This window comes from Toxotes jaculatrix, chromosome 9 (genome assembly GCF_017976425.1).
Source record: "Toxotes jaculatrix isolate fToxJac2 chromosome 9, fToxJac2.pri, whole genome shotgun sequence".
NCBI classification, from domain to species: Eukaryota; Metazoa; Chordata; class Actinopteri; family Toxotidae; genus Toxotes; species Toxotes jaculatrix.
This window is the reverse complement of record NC_054402.1, coordinates 13,069,135-13,090,986: the sequence shown is the minus strand read 5'-3', so window position 1 is coordinate 13,090,986 and position 21,852 is coordinate 13,069,135. Positions and strand designations below refer to the sequence as shown.

The 21,852-nt window shown below is 40.0% G+C and overlaps 2 protein-coding genes across 7 annotated transcripts in view; both read right to left on the bottom strand.

Annotated features, from left to right (window-relative positions):
* limk1a (LIM domain kinase 1a) overlaps positions 1 to 1,556 on the bottom strand; it is a 51,365-nt gene extending 49,809 nt beyond the window's left edge. Inside the window, exon 1 of the mRNA XM_041045585.1 lies at positions 1,426 to 1,556. Within this exon, the coding sequence (XP_040901519.1) occupies positions 1,426 to 1,483 (58 nt within the window). The 5' untranslated portion in view covers positions 1,484 to 1,556. The remainder of the gene's footprint in view (positions 1 to 1,425) is intronic.
* Positions 1,557 to 3,206: 1,650 nt separating this feature from the next.
* The window catches only part of elna (elastin a), a 46,715-nt gene continuing 28,069 nt past the window's right edge, over positions 3,207 to 21,852 (bottom strand). The window contains exons 9-47 of one of the 6 annotated variants that reach the window (XM_041046394.1): positions 21,581 to 21,655; positions 21,008 to 21,055; positions 20,812 to 20,874; positions 20,402 to 20,434; positions 20,219 to 20,293; positions 19,731 to 19,772; positions 19,536 to 19,622; positions 19,383 to 19,433; positions 19,151 to 19,249; positions 18,640 to 18,672; positions 18,269 to 18,439; positions 18,038 to 18,151; positions 17,820 to 17,915; positions 17,581 to 17,691; positions 17,396 to 17,476; positions 17,244 to 17,276; positions 16,987 to 17,070; positions 16,815 to 16,853; positions 16,166 to 16,297; positions 15,178 to 15,297; positions 15,052 to 15,087; positions 14,476 to 14,526; positions 13,074 to 13,076; positions 12,950 to 12,976; positions 12,746 to 12,760; positions 12,582 to 12,611; positions 12,450 to 12,476; positions 11,942 to 11,968; positions 11,709 to 11,756; positions 10,616 to 10,651; positions 10,460 to 10,519; positions 10,236 to 10,292; positions 9,911 to 9,946; positions 9,536 to 9,604; positions 8,612 to 8,650; positions 8,087 to 8,143; positions 6,363 to 6,398; positions 4,849 to 4,917; positions 3,207 to 4,682 (exon numbers count right to left, since the gene is read on the bottom strand). In XM_041046394.1, coding sequence (XP_040902328.1) covers positions 4,636 to 4,682; positions 4,849 to 4,917; positions 6,363 to 6,398; positions 8,087 to 8,143; positions 8,612 to 8,650; positions 9,536 to 9,604; positions 9,911 to 9,946; positions 10,236 to 10,292; positions 10,460 to 10,519; positions 10,616 to 10,651; positions 11,709 to 11,756; positions 11,942 to 11,968; positions 12,450 to 12,476; positions 12,582 to 12,611; positions 12,746 to 12,760; positions 12,950 to 12,976; positions 13,074 to 13,076; positions 14,476 to 14,526; positions 15,052 to 15,087; positions 15,178 to 15,297; positions 16,166 to 16,297; positions 16,815 to 16,853; positions 16,987 to 17,070; positions 17,244 to 17,276; positions 17,396 to 17,476; positions 17,581 to 17,691; positions 17,820 to 17,915; positions 18,038 to 18,151; positions 18,269 to 18,439; positions 18,640 to 18,672; positions 19,151 to 19,249; positions 19,383 to 19,433; positions 19,536 to 19,622; positions 19,731 to 19,772; positions 20,219 to 20,293; positions 20,402 to 20,434; positions 20,812 to 20,874; positions 21,008 to 21,055; positions 21,581 to 21,655 — 2,357 coding nt within the window. In that variant the 3' untranslated portion in view covers positions 3,207 to 4,635. The remainder of the gene's footprint in view (positions 4,683 to 4,848; positions 4,918 to 6,362; positions 6,399 to 8,086; positions 8,144 to 8,611; positions 8,651 to 9,535; positions 9,605 to 9,910; positions 9,947 to 10,235; positions 10,293 to 10,459; positions 10,520 to 10,615; positions 10,652 to 11,708; positions 11,757 to 11,941; positions 11,969 to 12,449; positions 12,477 to 12,581; positions 12,612 to 12,745; positions 12,761 to 12,949; positions 12,977 to 13,073; positions 13,077 to 14,475; positions 14,527 to 15,051; positions 15,088 to 15,177; positions 15,298 to 16,165; positions 16,298 to 16,814; positions 16,854 to 16,986; positions 17,071 to 17,243; positions 17,277 to 17,395; positions 17,477 to 17,580; positions 17,692 to 17,819; positions 17,916 to 18,037; positions 18,152 to 18,268; positions 18,440 to 18,639; positions 18,673 to 19,150; positions 19,250 to 19,382; positions 19,434 to 19,535; positions 19,623 to 19,730; positions 19,773 to 20,218; positions 20,294 to 20,401; positions 20,435 to 20,811; positions 20,875 to 21,007; positions 21,056 to 21,580; positions 21,656 to 21,852) is intronic. The other 5 variants (XM_041046396.1, XM_041046395.1, XM_041046397.1 and 2 more) reach the window with 5 other exon arrangements.

Genomic DNA, 21,852 nt, shown 5'->3' with positions numbered 1-21,852 from the left:
ACTGCAACTGAACATCTGGATACTGGTGCCAGTGCACTGATAATATACTGTGAGAAAAGGTATTATCAGTCAGCATTTAGATGAAAAATATGCTGGCAGAGGTTCTGTGTGGTCAGTTCATTCCTGTAATCACTGAGTGGAGCAGCCCAGCTATAGTAGATTTATTGATCAGATCAGCTAAGAGACAGGTCTGTTGTGCTAATGCCCTTCCCTTCCTCTCCTCTCCTTTCACCTCAGCTCTTTATTAATTAATATTTTTCAACTCATCTCTGGAGCATTTCTCTCCCAGATAGCTGTGTCCTCTTGACCTCTGCGGTCTGCAAAGGTCTCAGAGAAGACACAAACACAGTCCCTCAGTAAAGGCAAACCTACACACCTGTATTTATGCACACACATTACGACTTGTGCAGGTGTAGGAATGTGTGCCCCACCCCTCCCAACACATTTCCCACACAAATCTGAAGCAGCTCTTCCTCCACATAAGGCCCATTCAATGTAATGCAAAGCGAGTCATCGCATAAACGGTCTATTGTTAAGTTCACTGAACCCGACTGGCAGCTACAGGAGAGTCACAGTTTACAGTTTCTCATGAACTGCACTCAGAACGCACACACACTGTCACATCTTAATGCAGCAATGAACCAAAATATTAATGGTGTATTAGACCAAAGCCACCTCTAGTGCACTGGTTCCAAGGTTTTTTTTTTTTCTAGTTTATATAAAAAAGAAATAGTCAGCAATTTACAATAATAAAATAGGGCTTAGAGAAAAGTATACCCTCAGATTAATCATGTTTTCATGTAATGATTTTCATTATTTAATCTGTACCTCTAACACACAAAGAGAGTTTTGAATCTTTGAGCAATAAGATGTGCAGCTCCACATCAGTGGGATTGTTCCCAACATGTTGTTGATTTAAGTTCAACTTTCTAGGACCTTTATATTATGTTGAGCAAGGCTCTAACTTTAAGATGCTGATGAGGTGGTGTAATTTTTGCATCAATCACCTCACAAAGTCCTTATTTTATATTATTACTGAAACAACCTATGTATCAACAGAATATGCTCGGCTATCTTAAATGACTGCTTGCAAATGAAGAATGTGCCTGAGGGTGAACACTGCATACAAACATGATAGGTGCATCCACCAGGAGAGAAAACATGGCTTCAGTCGCAGCACAATATGAACATACAGCCCGACGCTGCCTGCAGATACACCAGTGCTACACCCTCATCCTGTTTGTGACCGACAATAAACGACACCCAAAGTGAGGAAAACAGTACAAAGCATTTTTTGTCCATTGCCACTATCGATGGAGTATCCCTCCTGTGTTTTGAGCAGCAGAGGATGCGCCGCTGTTTCTGCACCTCCCGCCCCGCCGCCGCATGCATCCAGCGGCTGTAAACACCCCCGGTGCTTCTCACCTTCCTCCTCTCCCATGCGTTCGTCCTTCCACGTGCAGCAGAGCAGCATCAACCTCATTCACTCTCCGGGAGAGAGCCAGCCGCCTCTGGTCGACAGATAACCGGTGTCCGACCACCACCGCAGCCCGCCCGCCGGTCGTGTCGCTGTGCGTCGGTTTCTGCCTGCGGCGGCCAACACAGCTTCCTCCTGCCTGCTGCCTGCACGTTTCTGCGGCGCTTCATTCAAGAGAGCGGATGACCAATGAAGCTCCTGAGCCGGGGAGAGGAAGACACGGACCGGCCAACCAGCAACACTCCCTGTATAATTAATGCATGTTTTTTAGGGAGGAGGAGGAGGGGTCAAGAGGAAGATAGTGCAGTGCCGTGAATTCCTCGACGGGTTAGATTACGGAAGAAAGGCCATATTATTTTAAGAAGAGTTAAACTATTTCTAGCTTTTGTAACATTTTACAAACGTTTTACATTCATTTTTTAAAAATTAGCTTTGCTGTTTATTACAGGGAGTTGAAGTGTCAGCTGAAGGACTGAAAGGGCTTGAAGTGTCAGCGAAAGTGGGAAGTGCTGAAAGTAGCTGGACTTTTAGTTGAAGCATAGTCACTGAAAACGAATGAACTCTCATTTGAAAGAAAAAAGGATCAGTTGAGTAAGATGAAAGCAGATGAAGTGTCCATTTGAAGCTTAAATCATGAAAGTAGTCGAAGTGCCAGTTGACATGAAACCAACTGATTTCTGAAATGTATGTCCACATTAAGCAGATTTTCTCTCTGTTTCAGACCTGAGTCCAGGCAAAAAAATTTTTTTTTTTCTCCCCACAAAAGAGAGCTTTTCCAAAATGGCCTCCTAGGTGAATAAATCTGTTTCAGCATCTCCCGACTAAACCAGCAATAATGCAGAATTTGTCCACAGGAAAGAATAAGCTCCGACATTTTTTTCTGGAGACTAAAGATTCAAGAAAAAAGTTAATCACGATTAATATTTAAGAGCATTTTTCCTCATGGAAATCAACAACTGCATTTAAATGTAACCACCTAACCAGCTGACCCAGAGAACATGATGGTCCCAATCCTTTGGTATGAGTAACTTACAATATTCCTGTGATAATGCTAAATGGGTTTGTAGTTTAGTATTTGTAGCATCATCCTGCAGCTCCATTGTGACACTGGCATTTATGAAATAGGACATTTTAAGACTAAAGCTTCTGCTGATAGTATAGTGTAGAGAGAGTTCTACTTTTAACAGGATGTAGATCATGGGTCAGTGCTTCTCCCGGGAGATCTCCAGAGAACAGCAACATGAGTTCATTATTTCCAGCTGGCACAACAAGAACAGAGTTTATAGTCACCATATCGGGGCAATCTTCATCCAGGATTTGTTTTCATCGAAAAGAAGAAGTAGGATTTTAAAATACACAAAATCTGGTGGTCCCTGATTCATTTTGCCCAGTGGGAGAGACAGGAAAGATTTAGCAGCACTGCAATGCCTCAAAGGTCCCAAGCAGGCAGGACTTGAACCCAGAATATTATTGCTATGAGGTATGTGGTTTACAGCAAACTGATCCACCAGGACACCCCAGTCCAGGTGGTTTTGATCAGCGCTCAAGTCAAGCTGCTGCTGCTTTGTAGCACACTAAGATAGAGGGGAAAAAAAGGGAAGACGCAAAATCTTTAAACACATTTTATTTTGTTATTTAATGAAGCAAATGAAATGCTGGGATGTCCGGGAAAAAGTCACGTGTGTCATGGAAATATAAAAAGTGCAAAACCACACTGTTCCTCCTTCTGAAAACAGTTTTAAATAAAGATGAAGAGTATCCCACGGCACATAAGACAAGGTCTTACCCAGCGAGGCTCAAAGACAGTTCTCACACAGCACCGAGTGAAGGAACTGAAGCCAGCTAAAATCAAATTAGTACAAAATACAGTACACAATTACAGAAAGAGATGGGGTCACTTGGCAACAGCGCTCATGAACCTTTGGTCAGTAAAGCCTTTTTAAAAGCAGCTCAAGTAAATGAAGAACAATGGGAGCTTATGCCTCACATAAACACATACTGTAGCCCCCCCCCCAATAACAAAGTCTTATTCTGTATTACAATTCTTAACAGTGAATAAATGCAAAAGCAAACGTCTTATTTTATGTTCACACATTCCTGATAACAATAAAGCTATGAGTCAAAGCATGGTGCAAAAAAATCTTGAATAATCATGTAATGACAAGTCGCATAAATGTAAATAACTGCTGCATTGAGACTAAACATTTGAAGCAGACTAAAGCGCTCTGTCCCAGACTTTTTAGGACAGTGACACATAATTAAACATTCATACATACATAATGTACATGACAGAGAAGTATCTGAATGATATTTTGTTCTACTTGGAACTAAAAGGCAACACTGCTTTCTTGTGGTTTTCAAACATACTGTAATGAATCAAATGTTGTTTTTTTGATTGTCTTCAGCATACCGTTCCTCAGAGCAGGAGCTGCTCTTCATACATCACAAGTTTGGCAACATTAAAAATGCTGAGAAAACTGAACTGCATAGCAACAAGAATCAACAAAAGTTACTGAGAGCAGATGGGTTGGACGGAGCCCCGATTCCTGCTGCTTTATACCCAGCAGGCCTAAAAATAGCAGCAAAGGAGACGGGGAGCCAGAAGCGATGCTGAGATTGGCCAGATTTCATCAGTTTTTGGACGAGCCTCGACCAACCCAGCTCCTTGGACATGTCAGAGAGGAGATCTGCACAGCGAGGTGTGACAGCGTGGGCCCTAACACTGAGGACAGATCACCTCATAAACCGAGAGGGAAATCATTCATAGGTCACATCGGTAGCCGATGCTTCAGATAATCTTTCGCACAACAGTACAACCATATGCCAAAATGACATGCACACACACACACACACATTGCAACACATGCTGACAAACACACTGTTTGTATTTTAAGTAGGCTGGTGCAGTACTGGGAGTTAAAGCTGATTAACTTGACCACATTATGATTAAAGGCACTATCAATAACATACGTCACATCAGAACGTGTACAAAACTCTGGGTCGGTGGGTTTGTATGAAAACAGACGAAGTCAAGTAAAGTTAAAAAAAAATCTTTACACATTGTCTAATGGGGTTTTTGTTTGCATATAAAATGTACATTCTCGATCATGCAGTAGCACCATAGTTTCTTGAGGTCACACGGGATCTCAAGAGATCCTCTACTTCCTCCTCCCGCAGTATTTGCCCTGGCATGTTGCAACTCCACCTGCAGCAAAGATCACCACAGTTGCGGCTTAGTCTTTGCTTAGCGTTAGCTTGTTCACACATGTGCCAAATACTCTTTGTTAGCATTGAGGCAGTCACAGTTTTATACAACAACTACTTGGATTTTAATGATTCATCAATAAATAGCGGGTTTGTAAATCTTTTACCTCTGTAGACCCCTCCTCCCCCTGCACCACCAAGGAAGCCCTGAAGTGGACCATACTTGGCTGCTTTGGCTGCAAAACAACAGAGGGAACAAACAATATGAGCTATTTACTTGAACCAAAAATGCCCCTGTGGTGTACAGATGTTTACTTCCCTTCTCCTTTTCCTGCCTTGCAGGAAAAGGAGAAGGGTCAGTAAAGGGTCAGTAAACATGAAGTTTATGACTACTGCTCATGTGGTGTTAGACCACAGCTTCTACTCAGCAGTAAAGACAGGAGACCTAATGATGTACACTACCACTGAACCACACACAGGTCCTGTGAATGAAATTACACATGGATTCACTGATGAAGGTGGCAGGTACAGAACAACTCACAAAATGTAAGTGGACATTCAATACTACTAATAAGGTTAATAAGGTTCATTAAAATGACATCAAATTAGCATACCAATGTCAAAAATACCAGTAAACAACATGTCACATGTTTTGTGTCTTTTTATACATGATGTGCATGATAACGATGAGTGTGTACACTTGTAATTTGAGAGTTACTGAGGTCACGCTGGGGAACAATGTTCCTGGAAAAGCTGTCATGAGAGATAAAACCTGACACAATAGATGATGCAGTGTGAATAAATAAAAGGAATTCAAGCTTATTTGTGAACCAAGAATTTCAAGTGGATATGGCATACAGATTTGAGTGACTGATAGAAAAATCCCGTTGGATAAACTCAAAGCTTCAATTTAAGAGACTAAGTTAAATCGCCTTACTCAAAATTTGTTGCCTTCAAATTTCAAGTTTTCTCAGCTTTTTCTTTTTTACCAACTGTGAATTTCACTGGCTCAGTATTTAGCATTACAGGCCAATGACATCAGGGTCAACTCGATATAAGTGAAGCAACATCTGCTTTTATATCTCTGTGACACCTAAAATTACATTTAAAATTACATGGATTAGTTCCCCAGTTTCCAACTTTAGGAAAGACTGATGCAGCTTCATAAACTCTGACTGAACTGTCCTAAGGCCCAGCTAAACCAAACTGTATAAGAATTTACACAGTGATGGCATTCCACTTTAAACTGACCCAGGATTTTGTAAATTTCTATCTGTACACTCAAAGGCCATCAGTAACGCAGACACTGTGAGAGTTTAAACCAGTAAAACTTATTACGTCTTATTATCTTAAACACCAGGCGTGCTTTCCTTGAAATAATCCCACCAGCAGTAATCTCAGATATTCAGGAAAATGCAGATTATAACGCATTCAGCATTCTGGTTGTGCGGCACCATCTGCACTGACAAGCACACACAGTACCAACCCACACTCCACCCATCATCCAAATAATCTGACATGTTGCCATCCTCTGCCAAAGAGCAGCATTCATGAGAGTGAACTTGCAAAATGAGCTGAGGTGCAGCAAACATTTGCATTACTTTGCACGATTTGTGATCCCTTCATAATGTGGTATTTGATGGGTGCATGAGGAAATGTGAGGAGGTGAATGTTGAGATACCTTGCTGAGGGGTCAGCGGGGCTGGTACGTATCCACCTAGACAACATTAAAGACAAAGACAAACGGGAGGTAAATTGGTGCCATCAGACTAATGCTAAGATGAACCCACTCTGGATCTGTCACAGTGGTTGATATATTTCTTCTGGGCTCAATATGGTAAGAATAAAACTGTTGACATGAGAGAAGAACTCATGGGAGGCACTTAGACCTGGTGCTGAGCTGTCTGATCCAGGGATGCTTGCACTATATTCAAGCAATTTAACACAAACAGTGGTATTTTTCCTTTGAATTTAAAGCATTCAGACACATAATCTTAGCTGAAACTTGATAGAGGGGGAGAGAGATTGGTTTTGCCTAATAAATCACAAATCACAAATTTGAATAAAGTGAGCTCTGACACAAATTTCCCAGACTCCTTTTCTTCAGATTTATTTTGCAAATGGGAAAAAGATAGCGTTAAACATCAATATCATTCTAATTTGGTTCACTGTCTATAGAAATCCAATTAATCCCTCTCTAATTAGGTGCACAAAGATGAAAAACACAGGTGACTGCCATTTAAACACAATTTAATTCTCTAATACAAAAATCAACCTTCCATGTGTATTAACCAGTTGAAAAAAGATTTTAAGTTAAAATTGAAAGGCCCCTAATTATGTTTTGCTTAAAGAAATTTCCTCAGTAAGTGTGTGTAGAATTTTATCTGGATCCATGATCAAATTCATTCACACTGTTACAAAGATTCAGGACTTGTGCAGATGCTGCATAAACAGACATTTTCATATGCATTATTGTTTCCTCATCCTTTTACTGGATATGAAAGAGCTCTAATAACTGAGGAAGGTGAAACTTCCTGTCATTTCTGCAGCTGTTCCCCTCTCCCTTTCTCTGTGCTCTCAGCTCTAAAGGGGGGAGTAGTGGGTCAGTTTGCCTGTCCTTTCAGCTGTCCAGCTGTGTTACCTGGCTGCTGGCAGGTGGACATTAATCTGCCTCTTGATCCAGAAATAAGGATGAAAAGTTAAAGAATCATCTGTGCTCTTAATCCTTGTCTAGGCGGAGGCAGGTTTGGATACCAGCTAACTTATTTGGGGCTGATGTTTGGCTTCCAGGAGCAGAAAAAAAAACATGACAAACTATGAATTTACTGTAAATGATTTATTAAAAAAAACCCTTTTAATTACTGTACTGAAATAAACAGTGCTCAAGTGAAGCAGTGTTCCTTGCTTTTGTCCATTTTTTTATTGCAAGAAACAGCACTCGATCTCTATCCTAAGTGGGCCCCCCACACACGGACACACATCATCCTTCTACTGTCTTCTCCTTTTGCCTCCACCTCCCCATGATGAATGACTCTATTCTGTCGTCTGTTAGGTGTTTTCCACTGATTTATTGCACAACCAATGCTCCTTAAAGGTGCACAGAATACTGTTTACCACCCAACACAAATATACAGTATGTTCTGTCACTGACTCATCAGCAGAGAAAAGTTGACCCTGTTCTTATTCTTCATATATCTTTTTTTTTTTTAAATCTGGTCCGAGGGCCTAAGGACAGAAGGTGTTGGATGCTCCACAGACTGTAAAGCCCTCTAAGGAAAATTTGTGATTTGGAATATCTGGGCTATATAAATAAAATTCACTTGACAAACTCCTCATCAGCAATTGAAAATTTAAACATTTACTTTATGCACACACACAGAAATGTACAGGAAGAAGTACTAGTACCTGGGTAGTACTGCTGGGGGTAACCTGCTCCATAACCAGGAACCACACGAGCTGCGCCTGTAAAATTAAAAAGCAGTTACCATAGAGACTCAGTATCATCCATCCAGCTGCAGCAAACCTCATCAGGTCTAGACATCCCAATAACTTAGAGTGAAAAATACAGTGAATTTGAAAATATGACCTAATTTTCACAATCAGTCTCACTATTGGAAAAAAACTGTGCTGGTAAATGAAAGTTATTAAACCATCTGTAGCAGCATTTCGCACAGACGGATGAGTCTGTGGCTATTGGGAGGAGGATTAGGGACATGACTTTTCATGACTAGCTGGTACAGTATCTGTGGGGCAGTGAGATGAGGCTGCTGCTGTGCGATTACACTCATCCCTCACTGATGGACAGAAGAAGAGGAGGACAGGCAGGGCCAGAGGCAGAAAGCAATGTGTGTGCCATATTAGCCAACTAATGCTTATTTTTTCTAACCAAAGGAAGTAGAAAATATCTACCAAACATGCAGTGGTCCTCACCTGGCTGATATCCACCACCACCTCCAAGACTGCCATAGCCTGTTTAAATGAAAAGCCAGTGAACGAAACATGGTGTCAATGTGCAGTAAACATGACTTATTGTCTGCTTTTTGTTTCCACAGCTGCTGTCCCTTGTCCCCATGAAGTGACACGTAGCCAGTGGCTCAGCTGAAGTCACAGTAACAGCCTCATCCAAACTTCCCCTGGCAGAGTTGTACTATTTCAGGGCAGGACTCTTCAGGGGTTTGTGTTATCTACAAACAGTCACACTTTGATGTTGTACTCAGTATTACTAACAGTAATCAGTCTCCACTGGGAAATGATGTGTTGTTGCTTGCCCCATTTACAGACTCCTGACGAAGCTGCAACGCTGCAGGGATCACTGACATTTTGGTGGAGCTGGATTTTGCCTAAATATCTAGAGGGGCAGATCTTATGTTTCCATTGTTAACCCATCACCACAAATGTGTATATTTTTCCTCATGACTTCTCAGTCATGTTCATACTGTAAATAAATACAAAGAATTAATATTTTTATTTCTCTGTCACAATAAAAGGAAACAGCACTCGACTAATACGCAATGCTAACCATACAAACATACAAAAAAACTGAAAATATTGTATTAGCGTTGAAGGAGGAGTTTTGAGTACAGATACAATGAGCTGAAAATGCCATCTTTACATTTTTGTAAAGCACACACATCACTGTTATTAGTGTGAAAAATTATTCCTGATGATATAATTAATTCCATTAACACTTCCTGTTTTTTTTTTGTTTTTTTTGCCAGAAATTGACATTGTCCATTATGAAATGATGAGCATCCTAGCTACTGTGGGACAGATGGCAAATGTAGGCAGATGACAACATGTACAGTATACATTGTGCTTCCATGTGCTGTAACAGTAACAGGCCTGTTACATTACCTGGTTTGGGTGCTTTAGCTCCAGCACCAGCACCTCCCAGTCCGACTGCAGAAGGATACGTCAATCCACCTGCCACAAGAGACAGAAGACTGGCTTAGATGAGGTGACAAAGACCCTCAAACAGTATACCTACTGCACATTTTGCCTCCACTAAAAGACTCATCAAAGAATCCAGCTGGCTCCTCATTCCTGATCCTACGCCCCACACAAAAACTTATCAGCATGCTGGCCAATTTCCTGCACAGGAAGTGCAGTGCGATGGCATCTCCTGAGCAACTGTCACTTTGAGCACTGGGCAGAACGTTTTTGTTGTTGTTTAAAGTTGGGGGAACATTGTGTATTAGTGCTGTCAGCCTCCTCTGCTTTCATACATACCCTGTCCATAACCATGATGATATGGAATGTATCCCCCTGAATCATGATGACAGAGAAAAGCAGCATTACTGTCTAGTAGGTTAGCTTATCTTCTCATGGGAGAAATGGTAATAATTATTCTTACTGTGACAAAAGATACAATTTAAACAAAAAAGTTTTTTTTGGGTTTTTTTTTTTTAAATCTTCAAAAGGGAAATAATCACCCTTCTGCTTTTGTAGCCCCATGTTTCCCCATGAACTGGCACCTACAGCTTGTCTGGTGTTCTTAGGGTTCAATAATAATGTAGAATTTTACACATTAAATGAAAAGTAGGTGCCTTCTTACCTTGATAACCTCCTGCTGCCAGTGGGATTCCTACTCCACCACCTGCTCCACCCACAACTACAAAAAGTACAACACAACAATGTATGAGCCTGCTCATGCAAAAAGAACCCCAAGAACCCCAAAAACACCATAAATATGCAATTTGAAATAGATGTTTGGATAAACTCTGGATGGAGTAGCTTATTTAGAAGCAGAAATACACACACACACACACACACACACACCTGGAGGTTTCAAAGGCTTCGCTCCAGGCAGAGTTGCGCTTCCAGTTCCAGTGCCGGTAACTGCATCATGAAGAAATAAAGCACAGACGGAATATAAGTAACACATCAAATTAAACCAAGTCTAGAAATGCTAAATGGAAAATGCAGGGAACTTGCCTCCATAAGTTCCGTAAGGATATCCACCTCCAGTACCTGTGGAGTAAAAGTGTTACATGCCTGAAGGTGTGAATACAGAAGATTACATAGAGGATTCTCCATGACGATGATTAAATAAGTGTTTCTGTTCTGTCTGTCAGCTGAGTCTGATTATCAGGAATGTGATACAGATTGTATAGTTGTTATCACCATAACTAAGCCCATATTCAGTACTGTAAATCTTTCCCTCTCTCACATTCTGCCTTTTGTTTTTATCAGATTCATGCATGAAAGATTTATATTTATTTTATCTTGACAGTGTTCAGTGTTTTAACATTTATTTTATCTCATGCTGTGTATTTTTAACATTAGTGTTCAATGTGTGTTGGTGTGTATTGTTGATGTTGACCAGGTGTTACCATGGATGTTCCTGTGGCCAACAAAAAAACACCTTGGACTTGTTCTCATGTTCATCACAGGTAAAATACTGCAGAATAGCAAAAATGACTTAAAACTGCAAACCCACAGACGCACAGAACTGATGACTGTTCAGTCTATCTGAGGGATAATTGGGTAAAAAAAGGCCTGATGCAGCTTTTCCTCTTATTTTAACTGCTGGGTTTATTGATCGAAGTAGAGACATTAACCGTCTAGACATATGCGCGGTGAGATAAATACAGCCTGAGAGTGATCTATAACACTGAATAGGATCATTAAAAGTGTATTGCTAAATGATAACATCATCAGGATGTTTTATTTCTGTAAATAATATAGCTTTATGGAGGATACTGTGTGCGTGTGTGATGTTTTAGAAAAAGTGATCAGGTGCAGCAATGATCCTCTAATCCACAGAGGAGGGAAATTAATATAACAACAGTACTGACATAAACAGGCAAGTATTCAATATTGTAACTGAAAAATAATGTATATGTACATTTATATAACTGTGACATAAGTATGAGCAAATTTACAAATTATATGTGGGTAGATGTTTGCAAAATGGGATTCATATAGAAGGTGCAAGTCACCATTATACATTATTAAACCAATAATGTTCAAACAACTATGTTTTTTTCTTCTATTCTACAAAGTCACACAAATAAGTAATCTTTACCTGGCACAAATGGTTTAGGTGCTTTGACACCTGTGCCAACACCAGTACCTGAAAATAGCAGAGTTATCATGGTCACTGACTGTAGCACAAAAAAAAGCAACCACAGCTGTTATATTTGTCTTTGTCTCCATCATGTGGCCAGAAGGGTGTATTGTACCCCCATCAGTGATAAAACACGGTTTCAGGGCTGATAAAACAACACTTTGGAAATCAATACAAGTAAATTGTCCTACCTCCAGGTTGTTGGACTCCAGTTGCACCTGAATGAGAGAAGAGAGTTAAAGTCCATCCAGTATTTAACATTCCCTACTGCAAAATGGGCTGAGAAATTAGTGCAAATGAGCCATACGGCATAATACACCCATAATATTTCTAACATTCTGCTGCAACCAAATGACTTTGGCTGTTATTGTAAAATATATTTATATCTTATTTGTGACATGATAATTTGTTTGTTGTAATAATTCATTTAGATTTCTTTATTCAAGCTTATTTTGAGGTATGAAAGTCACATGATCAGGTAAAAAATTAGGTTGTCATTAAGATGTCATCATGGTGTAACCATACTCTTTTGATATTTGTTGCATACTAGTGGATCTCCTTCTGGGCTTAGCATCTTTCATTTTTGTCATCTTATTTCAGATTTCTTACACATTAAAAGCAAGGACAGCACATTTAGAGTATCAGTCCTGAGAGCAAATTTAACGACTACAGATACAAACAGAGGTTGTTTACACTTACCAGGCTGACCTGGGCCTGTTGTACCAGCTAAAAACACAGACAGATGTAACAATTAACATCCAGCATAAAATATGTTGACGGACAGGCACATTATTAGTACAAGTGCAAATGAAAAAAGAGAACTGCTCTTACCACCAGGAGGTGCTCCAACACCTGTTCCACCTGTAACCAACATGTAAATACACAAGGCTTTTAAATTTTGTCTGAAATGTCTGAATTTAATATGTGCAAAACAATAGATTGTAGAGTATGCTTTGGCATATTTCAACACATAAGATTTTTTTTTATATATTTACCAACACTTGTGCCACCTAGAAAATTTAAAAAAAAAGTAACATCAAGTTAAGCTATCTACAGTAAGTATATAGCCTATGTATATATATATATATATATATATATATATATATATATATATATATATATATATATATATATATATAGCTTACAGTAGTTGTCATGGTATCATATTAATTGCAAACAGTCTCATATGTACTACTCACCACTTGGCTGAATAATTCCACCAGCAACTGTATAAAAACAGGCAGGAATAAAAGTAAATTAGAACAGGATGAGACAAATAATAATAATTAAATGAACTAATTGCAAATGCATGCATGAACCCACCGCCTGTTTTCACACATCCACCACAACCACAGCGCAGAGAAGAAAAAGAAAAGCAACATTAGTCAAACTGTCTTTTAAAATGTTAAATTTAAATGATTTTGTTTGCTTCAGATACAGTAATAATGATAAAATATACAGTTGCTGTTAATGACAAAACTCTGCATTAATTTTACATGTTGGAAAAGGAAGGTATGGGAATAACAAGCTGGGACTGAAGGCAAGACATACTCCTTTCAAAACAATATCAAACAGACATTTAAAATGATGAGAAAACTGTGTCAAGACAGCAGACGTACAAAACAACAATCTACCAAAAGGTAATATTCACTAGCAGGGTATAAACATCTGTAATCATCTAAGAGCGATCAAATGTGGGAAGACGAAACTCCAGAATTAATCTATCACTATTCACTACCTTCTGAATGTCTCAATGGGTGAATTAGATTAGTCATTATCCCAAAAAAATACAGCTATGATATGATGAAAAGTAACCAAGCACAGAGAGCCGTTAGTAAAAAGGAAAGGAGTGCACGTGACAAGTACTGTTGCAAAAAAGAGACAACCTGTGGCCACAACTGACATACTGTGACAATCAGGGGCCACATGGCCTAAATCAACTCCTCTTTCAGCACTACATGAAGCCTGTCATTTGAGGACCATGTCTGAAGCACAGCTGTCATGTGTAAATGTTCTATGTATCTGGCATAGAACACAAAACTGGTGGCAAAAAAAAAAGCCAAATCCGCTTATGAGATCACGTGTAATGCTGAAAGAAGTAATTGAATAGCACCTGTCTTTAAAGCCCCAAAATGAAGCAGGAGAATACGAGTAAAATAATTAATCTATGCTGAAGACAGAAAGTTTTCTATGGTATTTCCAAACAGTATTTGAGAAGATGAATAATTCTCACTAAATTGGAAATTTTAAGTTCCAAGCTGTAATTTATGCCCTTTTAAATTATGAATGTATTCCCATAGTGTACATTTAAATACATGTAGATTTAGAAAACAGATGTAAATACAGCAGTGGAGGCTACTGGGAACCTAATAACAAATTAACAACAAACAATGGCAGGTTTCAGATGTGGTGGGGTTACCATTTGCTTTTGTCACATTTGGAGAACAGATTGTGTTTTTAAGATTTAAAACTGTAACCATTAAAATACTCAATCTGGATGTTGTTTGAAACACTAATAATGAAATGCAAAACACTTGTTGGAAACAAAAGACTGTTAAGTGTCTCTTTTGGGACAGGAATTAATCACATTCACAAATACTGAGTGGACTGAATCATACTACATCAGAGTAGCAAATACATTACAACTCAGCTGAAATTTGATATGTAGTAAATACCACAGCTTTCACTTCATGGTCAAAGGTTTCATGCAAACAGCAAGTCTTACTGGTCTGCGGGACCTCTGGGGCCTTGCCAGTTGCGGCAATAGCCGTGGGCCCTGCCAAAAGACAACAGGTTCCAGTTTCATCCACTGTGCTTTAAACAGCCGCAGAGTGAGAGAGACCAGAAAAGGCAGAAGCTGTAAGGCGGACCTGGATACTGCCACGGCTGGGAGGCTGTAAGCTAGAGGTGGTCAATAGCTGGTAGCACTCGCAATACAAACAACATGTGAGTTTTGTGGGCAGGAAATGGGTGAAGAAGATGTAGAGGGGATAAATGATGGCACAGTACTGTTGCAGTAACTCCAAAAGTAGAGTGCCAATGCCAAATATAAGTGGAAATGCTGCGGCGGGTTAGCTGTCTGTCTGTTGTTGATGAAGTCCTGCAAGGGGTGTAGTGAAGGAGTCTGAATGAGCCTTTGAGGGTTACAGATAAATAAGCACTGTATTTATATCCCTTTAAAGTTTACTGTTCGTGTGTCAGGTGATCGAGGTCTTGACTGTACTTTCAGTTTTGGCAGTAAAATCTTCCTCCCGTATGTTGTATTTAGCTACTGCTAAAACATAACATACATAAACTGTACCTGGTTGAGCAGTTCCAGCAAGAACTACATCCTTTGCTGTAAAAGCAATAAAAAGATCATTCAAAGCGCAAAACTTATAAAATGTCTCATCGTAGAGAATCGAAAGACTGTATTATTAAGCTTTACCTGGTTTTCCGGGAACACCTGTGCCACCTGGTAACACAACAACGGAACCATCTGGAACACCACTGACAGATGTAACCGGAGTAGCTCCTGGCACGCCAAGTCCTACTCCAGTGATGTCTCCTGCGAGAGGCACACATGAGGTCAGCACATTGATGCCACTGTTATCTGCTACATGACAACACATATTTGGTCTAATGTGTCTGACTCTTGACCTCTCTACAGACTCTAATGTGGGCTTCTGGACACTTGACCTCTTGTTTTGATGAAGGGACAACACCAATAGCACAATAACAGCAGCAGAGGGAATTTTCAGGGAAATTTACATCCACATCTCAAAGTCTGTGTCTGTCACTGTTAGTGGAGCCCTTGCTTGAATAGCATAAATTATCATCAAAGGAAAATCACTACCTCAGCGTGGTGGAGGGGTTTGCATTGACAATAACCCCTGATAGGGTCACTCAAGGCATTGGAATTGGTTCAGCAAGGCTTGACAGAGCTATGTGAGGTGAGGGTCTGACTAAGACTGATTCAAAAACATCTTGTGACAGTTGTGAGAGTTGGAACAGGGAGACTGGGACCCACTCTTGGAGCTAAGCCTAGGAAGTGAACTTGTCAGTGAGGGGCTGATTGTCAAGCCTACATTGGTTCTGGCTTTTTCAGATCATGTCTTCCAGTCCACACAGTGATGGTTTCAAATATGAGGTGGTAGGGATAATGGTCAACACCTGCAAATCTAAGGCCATGATAGGAGGGAAATGGTGGATTGCTACGTTCAGGTTGAGTCACTGCAACAAGTAAAGGAGTTCAAGTATCTTGTTGTCTTGGCCTAGCATGAAGGCCACGCTTTATAGTCCCTCAGATGTGGTTAGGATTTTTGGGAAATGACCAAAAGAATGTGATCCCAGATCCAGGCTGTCGAAGAATCACTTTATTCACAAGGAAATGTGTCTGAATGTGTAGTATTTGTGTATGTCTTCATTTCACTTACCGTATTTAGCAGCTTTTGCAGCTTTTGCAGCAGCAGAGTATTGTCCACCTCCTGCTCCTGGTATTACTCCTGTTCCTCCTGTCCCTGCAAATCCTCCGGGTCCTAACCCTGCTCCAGCTCCTCCTGGAACTCCTATTTGAGGTAAATGAAGCAGGTTGCATCATTAGTTTACTGTCAATAATAATAAAAATAACAATAATAATACTAGTAATATGTTATATTAATTATTGAGAAACTGTATCCTTCCGATCTGAATACATTTATACATGAGAAAATGTGTCTGGATGTGTTTTGCCTATTCCTGCTGCTGTATTTAGCAGCTTTTACAACACCCCCTCTGGTACTACACCAAGTACTCCTCCTACTCCTCCTCCTGTCCCCTCAGTCCTAGTCCTGCACTGGGCCCTTGTCCTAATGGAACTACTTTAAAAAAAAAAAAAAATAGTACATTTACATGTGCTCTCTAATCAGTGCTGCTAAATGGTTTCACTTTTTTTTTTTTACATTTTTGGTCTAGATTTTGTCTCTAAATTTTTGTCAACATTATTATCTTCGTCTCATTAACATAGGGTCCAATGTTCATGAAGTATAAAAATGATTCAGATGATTGTTCAAATTAGTCAAAAACTACTTAAAGAAAACATCTTACCGTACTTCGGGGGTTTGACTCCCGCACCAGTTCCATAACCTGTCAGGAAGCAACATAATGTTTGTAACTGAGGATTCACTAGATCATACTGAACTATCACAAAGGAAACAGCAGAAACTTATGCTGAACAAAACCTTCCTGTCTGCACTGATGTATCAGTTTAAAAACTCACCACCAAAGCCACCGCCACCAGGAAGGATCTGTCCTGCTCCCCCTGGAACTCTGCCTCCTGCTTGGCCTGTTCCTGGAGGGACTCCTGTCAGGGAATGAATATAGATCAAATCTTACATCGTTATGAGTGAAAGATTACAAATCACAAAACTATTTTTTTAATGCAATAATATATTGTATCAGTGGGTAGCAGTCAATGAGCCAGTCTGGCTACATGTCAATCATCACACAATTTGAAATAGTAAATCACAGTCTCACCATATTTAGGAGGTTTGGCACCAGCTGCCAAAGCTGCAACACAACATGTCCAGAAAAAGCTTGGATTAAAAAACTGATCCTACAATTTTACCAAAGCAATAAAATAATTCTTTCATTACTTGTAGATGAAAAAGTCTGTGGGGCATGCTTACATCCATATCCCGGTAAAAATGGGACTCTTCCAGGAATTCCTACCCCACCACCACCTGGAACTACATCTGCACCACCTGGACCTTTAATATCAACATTTACATTTAGGTAATCATGCACTATTTGCAATAGTCTTTTTACAATATATCTAGTTTCAGTATGTTCTCCAGATTTTAATTGCAGTTACCATATTTAGCAGCTTTAGCAGCAGCAGCAGCAGCAGCAGCAGCAGAGTATCCTCCACCTCCCAGTCCTGCTGTTCCTCCCAGTCCTGCTGTACCTCCTAGTCCCCCTTGTCCTGTGGAGACAAGTTTATCCCCATGTAAAGCTGGTGGTATGGTACATATTGGTGGGCCCTGCTGCTAAGAATCCAGAGCCATTGACAGGAACCACACAACAAGTTCTGAGATATTAATGTATTACTACCATATTTAGCAGCTTTGGCAGCAGCAGGATATCCTCCTGCTCCTGTTCCAGCAGGGTATCCTCCTGCTCCTGCTGTGCCTCCCAGTCCTCCTACTCCTGTGGAAAACAAGTTTATTTAATATGATTTAAAGTATAGTGATCTATTTCTCCATCTACATAGACTGAGAACTATGTATTCCAACACATAAAAAACTTTCCATTAAACAAAATTACCATACCATATTTAGCAGCTTTGGCAGCAGGAGAGTAACCTCCTGGTCCTATTTGTCCTCCTGGTCCTACTTGTCCTCCTGTTCCTATTTGTCCTCCTGTTCCTATTTGTCCTCCTATCCCTGGGAGGGAGAGAGAAAACCTAATTATCACTAATACTGACTCCACATTATTGAGTTGAAAAAAGAAAAGCGCATATGATGATCCCATTTGGGGTTAGGGTTATTTATACACCACACCATATTTAGCAGCTTTGGCTCCTGCTGGATATCCTCCTCCTGGTACTCCAATAGGTGCACCTCCCGGCACTACTCCTGGTACCCCACCTGGTACCCCACCTGGTACCCCACCTGGTACTCCTCCTGGTACTCCACCTGGTACCCCACCTGGTACTCCTCCTGGTACCACCCCTGTCCAGGGAACAACAGCAGAAGAAAGGTGAAGTGTGCCAGGAGAAATCGAGAGGCTCTACACAACATAAGGCAATATTAAACACTTTTGATATGATTTTCCCGTTTTGTTTAGAAAATAGATAATGTGAAGATGAAAATGTGCAAGGATATGACTATAAGCTTGTGTCCATTATACACAAAAATATGAAAGTTCTCACCATATTTTGCAGCCTTTGAACCAGCTGCATAGCCTGTGGTTAAATATTTAAAGACAGACAGAAAAACCAGAAAGAATGGCTATTAACAGGTCAGTTGTTTTAAGTTATGCAAAAGTGATAACATAACACAACACAACACAACACAACACAACACAACACAACACAACACAACATAACATAACATAACATAAGATAAATCTTATCTTATCTTATTGTCATTGCACAATCATACTTTGTACAAAAGTACAACGAAATTGAGATACTGTCCCACATCAGTGCAAAAGAAGGCACTATGAATAACAACATGTTTGATTCAGAGGGACATATTTGGATGACAGAACTAATTTATTGACAGAGGAGAGCTGACAATATATGGGTGGACCTATTGTGTCATTTCAAGTATATTTGCCTTTTCATGCACCAATTCTGTTTACTGGTGTATAAAGGGATTTTCAGTAATGAGTTTTCTAATATCGCTACAGACTTTGTTTTTCTTTGCTATAGATTATACCTCCTGGCACCTGCCCTGGATACAGTCCACCAACACCACCAACACCACCAACACCCCCGAGACCCCCAACACCACCAACTCCTCCAGTGCCTCCCAAACCTGGGGCAGAGAGCATAGACATAAAAGTTCAAGTTCAAAGTTCAGTACTGGTGTTACAAAACTTGTATCATATTTTCATTTATTTATTGGAAAACAAAGCAGTATTGTCTTGGTAATAAATGTGGTAGACTACCATATTTGGCAGCTTTAGACTGAGCAGGTGAGATGCCCCCTGGCCCCACTCCTGCAGAAAGGAAAAAAAATACATTAGGCATTCATCTAATGTTTACTTTTTTCTCCCTCTCTGCTTCATATCAGTTAACAGTAGAATCGTACAAACACACACCAGTTCCAACAGGATATCCAGGTCGAGAACCAGGGCCACCTTTTCCTCCTGGCAGTCCAGCTCCACCAGTACCAAAGCCCCCATAACCTGAAACATTGCAATGTGACACATCTGTAACCTGTGGATTTCCACATAGTTACCAAAATCTACCAAATCTTTGCAAAAGTGCAAAAATATATATATATATATTTGTACCAAAGGGAAGTTTGCCACCTCCAGGTTTGGCCCCATAAGCACCTGAGGAGAAAAAAAAACACCTTGATGGGGCAGAATGTAACAAAAGTGCCAAATCATGACAGAAGATATCAAATGAAACTTTTCATATGGAGAAAGCCTTGACCATACTCTTTATAATATTATTTACATTTTTATTATTTATTGATTGTGTCACTAATTTAGTTGTTCACTTTATCATTGGTTCACCTACACAACAGCAAAGGCTATTACTTTGCCTCCTGCCCGCAGTGGTGCTGAATCTGTGCAGTCTGTCATAGTCATTAGGCTTCGATAGCAATTCTCCCATACAAATACAGAGTATACCAGATACCCCTGTAAATATGCCATGTACCCTGAGAGCCCCCCAGTGTGAGTATGGCTGAAGACTGTGGTCAGATGTCTGGCTCCTATGAATACAAGAGTGTGACGTCTTTAAAACACAGTTACTGTCTCACTTCAGATCTCACCTTGCACTTTGGGTGATTTGAGGGGGTATCCGTGGAACACTCCTGGCTGCATCGGTCCAGCATATCCACGGCCTCCTGTGTCGGAGGTAATACATTTAAAAGTCCATCAGCTAATACTGATATTGCTGATAAAAATACAAATGCATTTGTTTGTAATAAAGTAATAATCACAAATAAAGTTACCTGGTCCTTGACCTACTTGTCCTCCACCTGCGACTATATAAGAAAAAATCAACAACGATCAACAACCAATCAAACATACGGAAGAAAGAAGATCATTGTTGGAATGTAAATACTAGACGGAATTAGTGGATGGAAGAACAGTAACATATCTGTATGTAGAATGCTTTTTGTCAATCAAACCCAACCAATCGATCTTTTTTTTTTATGTATTTATTAATTTACCATTGAAGATTTCTTTGTAGTTTGTAATGTGTATGTTGTGTATTATATTGATTCACCATTATAAAGAAATGTTGCGTTCCCCATATTTTTGTTTTAAAAAAGGCAATAAAAACAGTGTTTAAAAAAAAAAGTTGCATTCAATGACAATGGAAAAATTCAACACTTATGAGTAAAAAACCAAACCTTACTTGATTTTGGACTCAGGTCGGTGCCAGTGGGCACCCCAGGCAGAACTCCACGCCCACCAAAGCCTGAAGGAGCCATAAGAAACCAGAAAATAGCCACGTTAAATCATTGTGCAGATCTTTTGCAGAAGCATTGATCATACACATGGTGAAACACTTGACAATTTCTGCCTGAGAATAATCATTGAAAGACACAAACCTTTTCCTGGTACCAGTCCGCCTTGGTAAAGTCCAGGCACACCCACACCTGCCACAGCAAGAGAGGACAGTACTGCACTTCTGCATCCACATTCAAATACACGAGAAGGGTCTGGCATGCACCGGCAACAACAATCTTTTGTCTGACAATGTTTATGACAATGATGGCAGTGACGAAAATTATATGTCCATCAGAGTAACAAAACACTACCACAAAAATGATATAGTGGAGCCAGACAGGTGCTGCTGGCATCTTATTAAACTGGCAACTTGTTGACTTTTTTATTGTCTGTAATCTTTCTTTTTCTTGCACCTGTAGAAATGTTGCTGTGTTTGGCTTCACCTCTACAAATGAAAGCAGTTAGATATGTTGGTGCTTCACCTGAACCTAGTTTTAAAAATGAAAACCCAGATTTTGTAAACCATCATTATTTTACAAATAATTATCTTTCTCTTTTCCCCCACCAGCACCAAACACCTGCCACATGCAATGCAAAAGGAATCTGATGTGGCTCTGCTGCCTTATGAACGACATCCTGTCTGCTTTATGAGTTTATTGTTGAGTCTACAAAACCTGGCACTTTGGCAGCTTTCTTTCCTGCGCCAACACCAGTCCCTCCTGGAAGGCCTGTCTGAGGAATAACAGGTACTGAAAAAAAAAAAGACATGAAATGTTACTTAGCTCATTGAGGGAGTTTGACAAATATACAGTGTGCAAAACATTCGCACATCTTTCTTGTCCAGGTGCTGAGTCCAAACAACTGTGATTCCTGCCTCCCAAGGACACTGTTAACAGCGCTCTTTAAAACTGTTACTTTATTACATTAGGTAAAGAACTATGTTTGG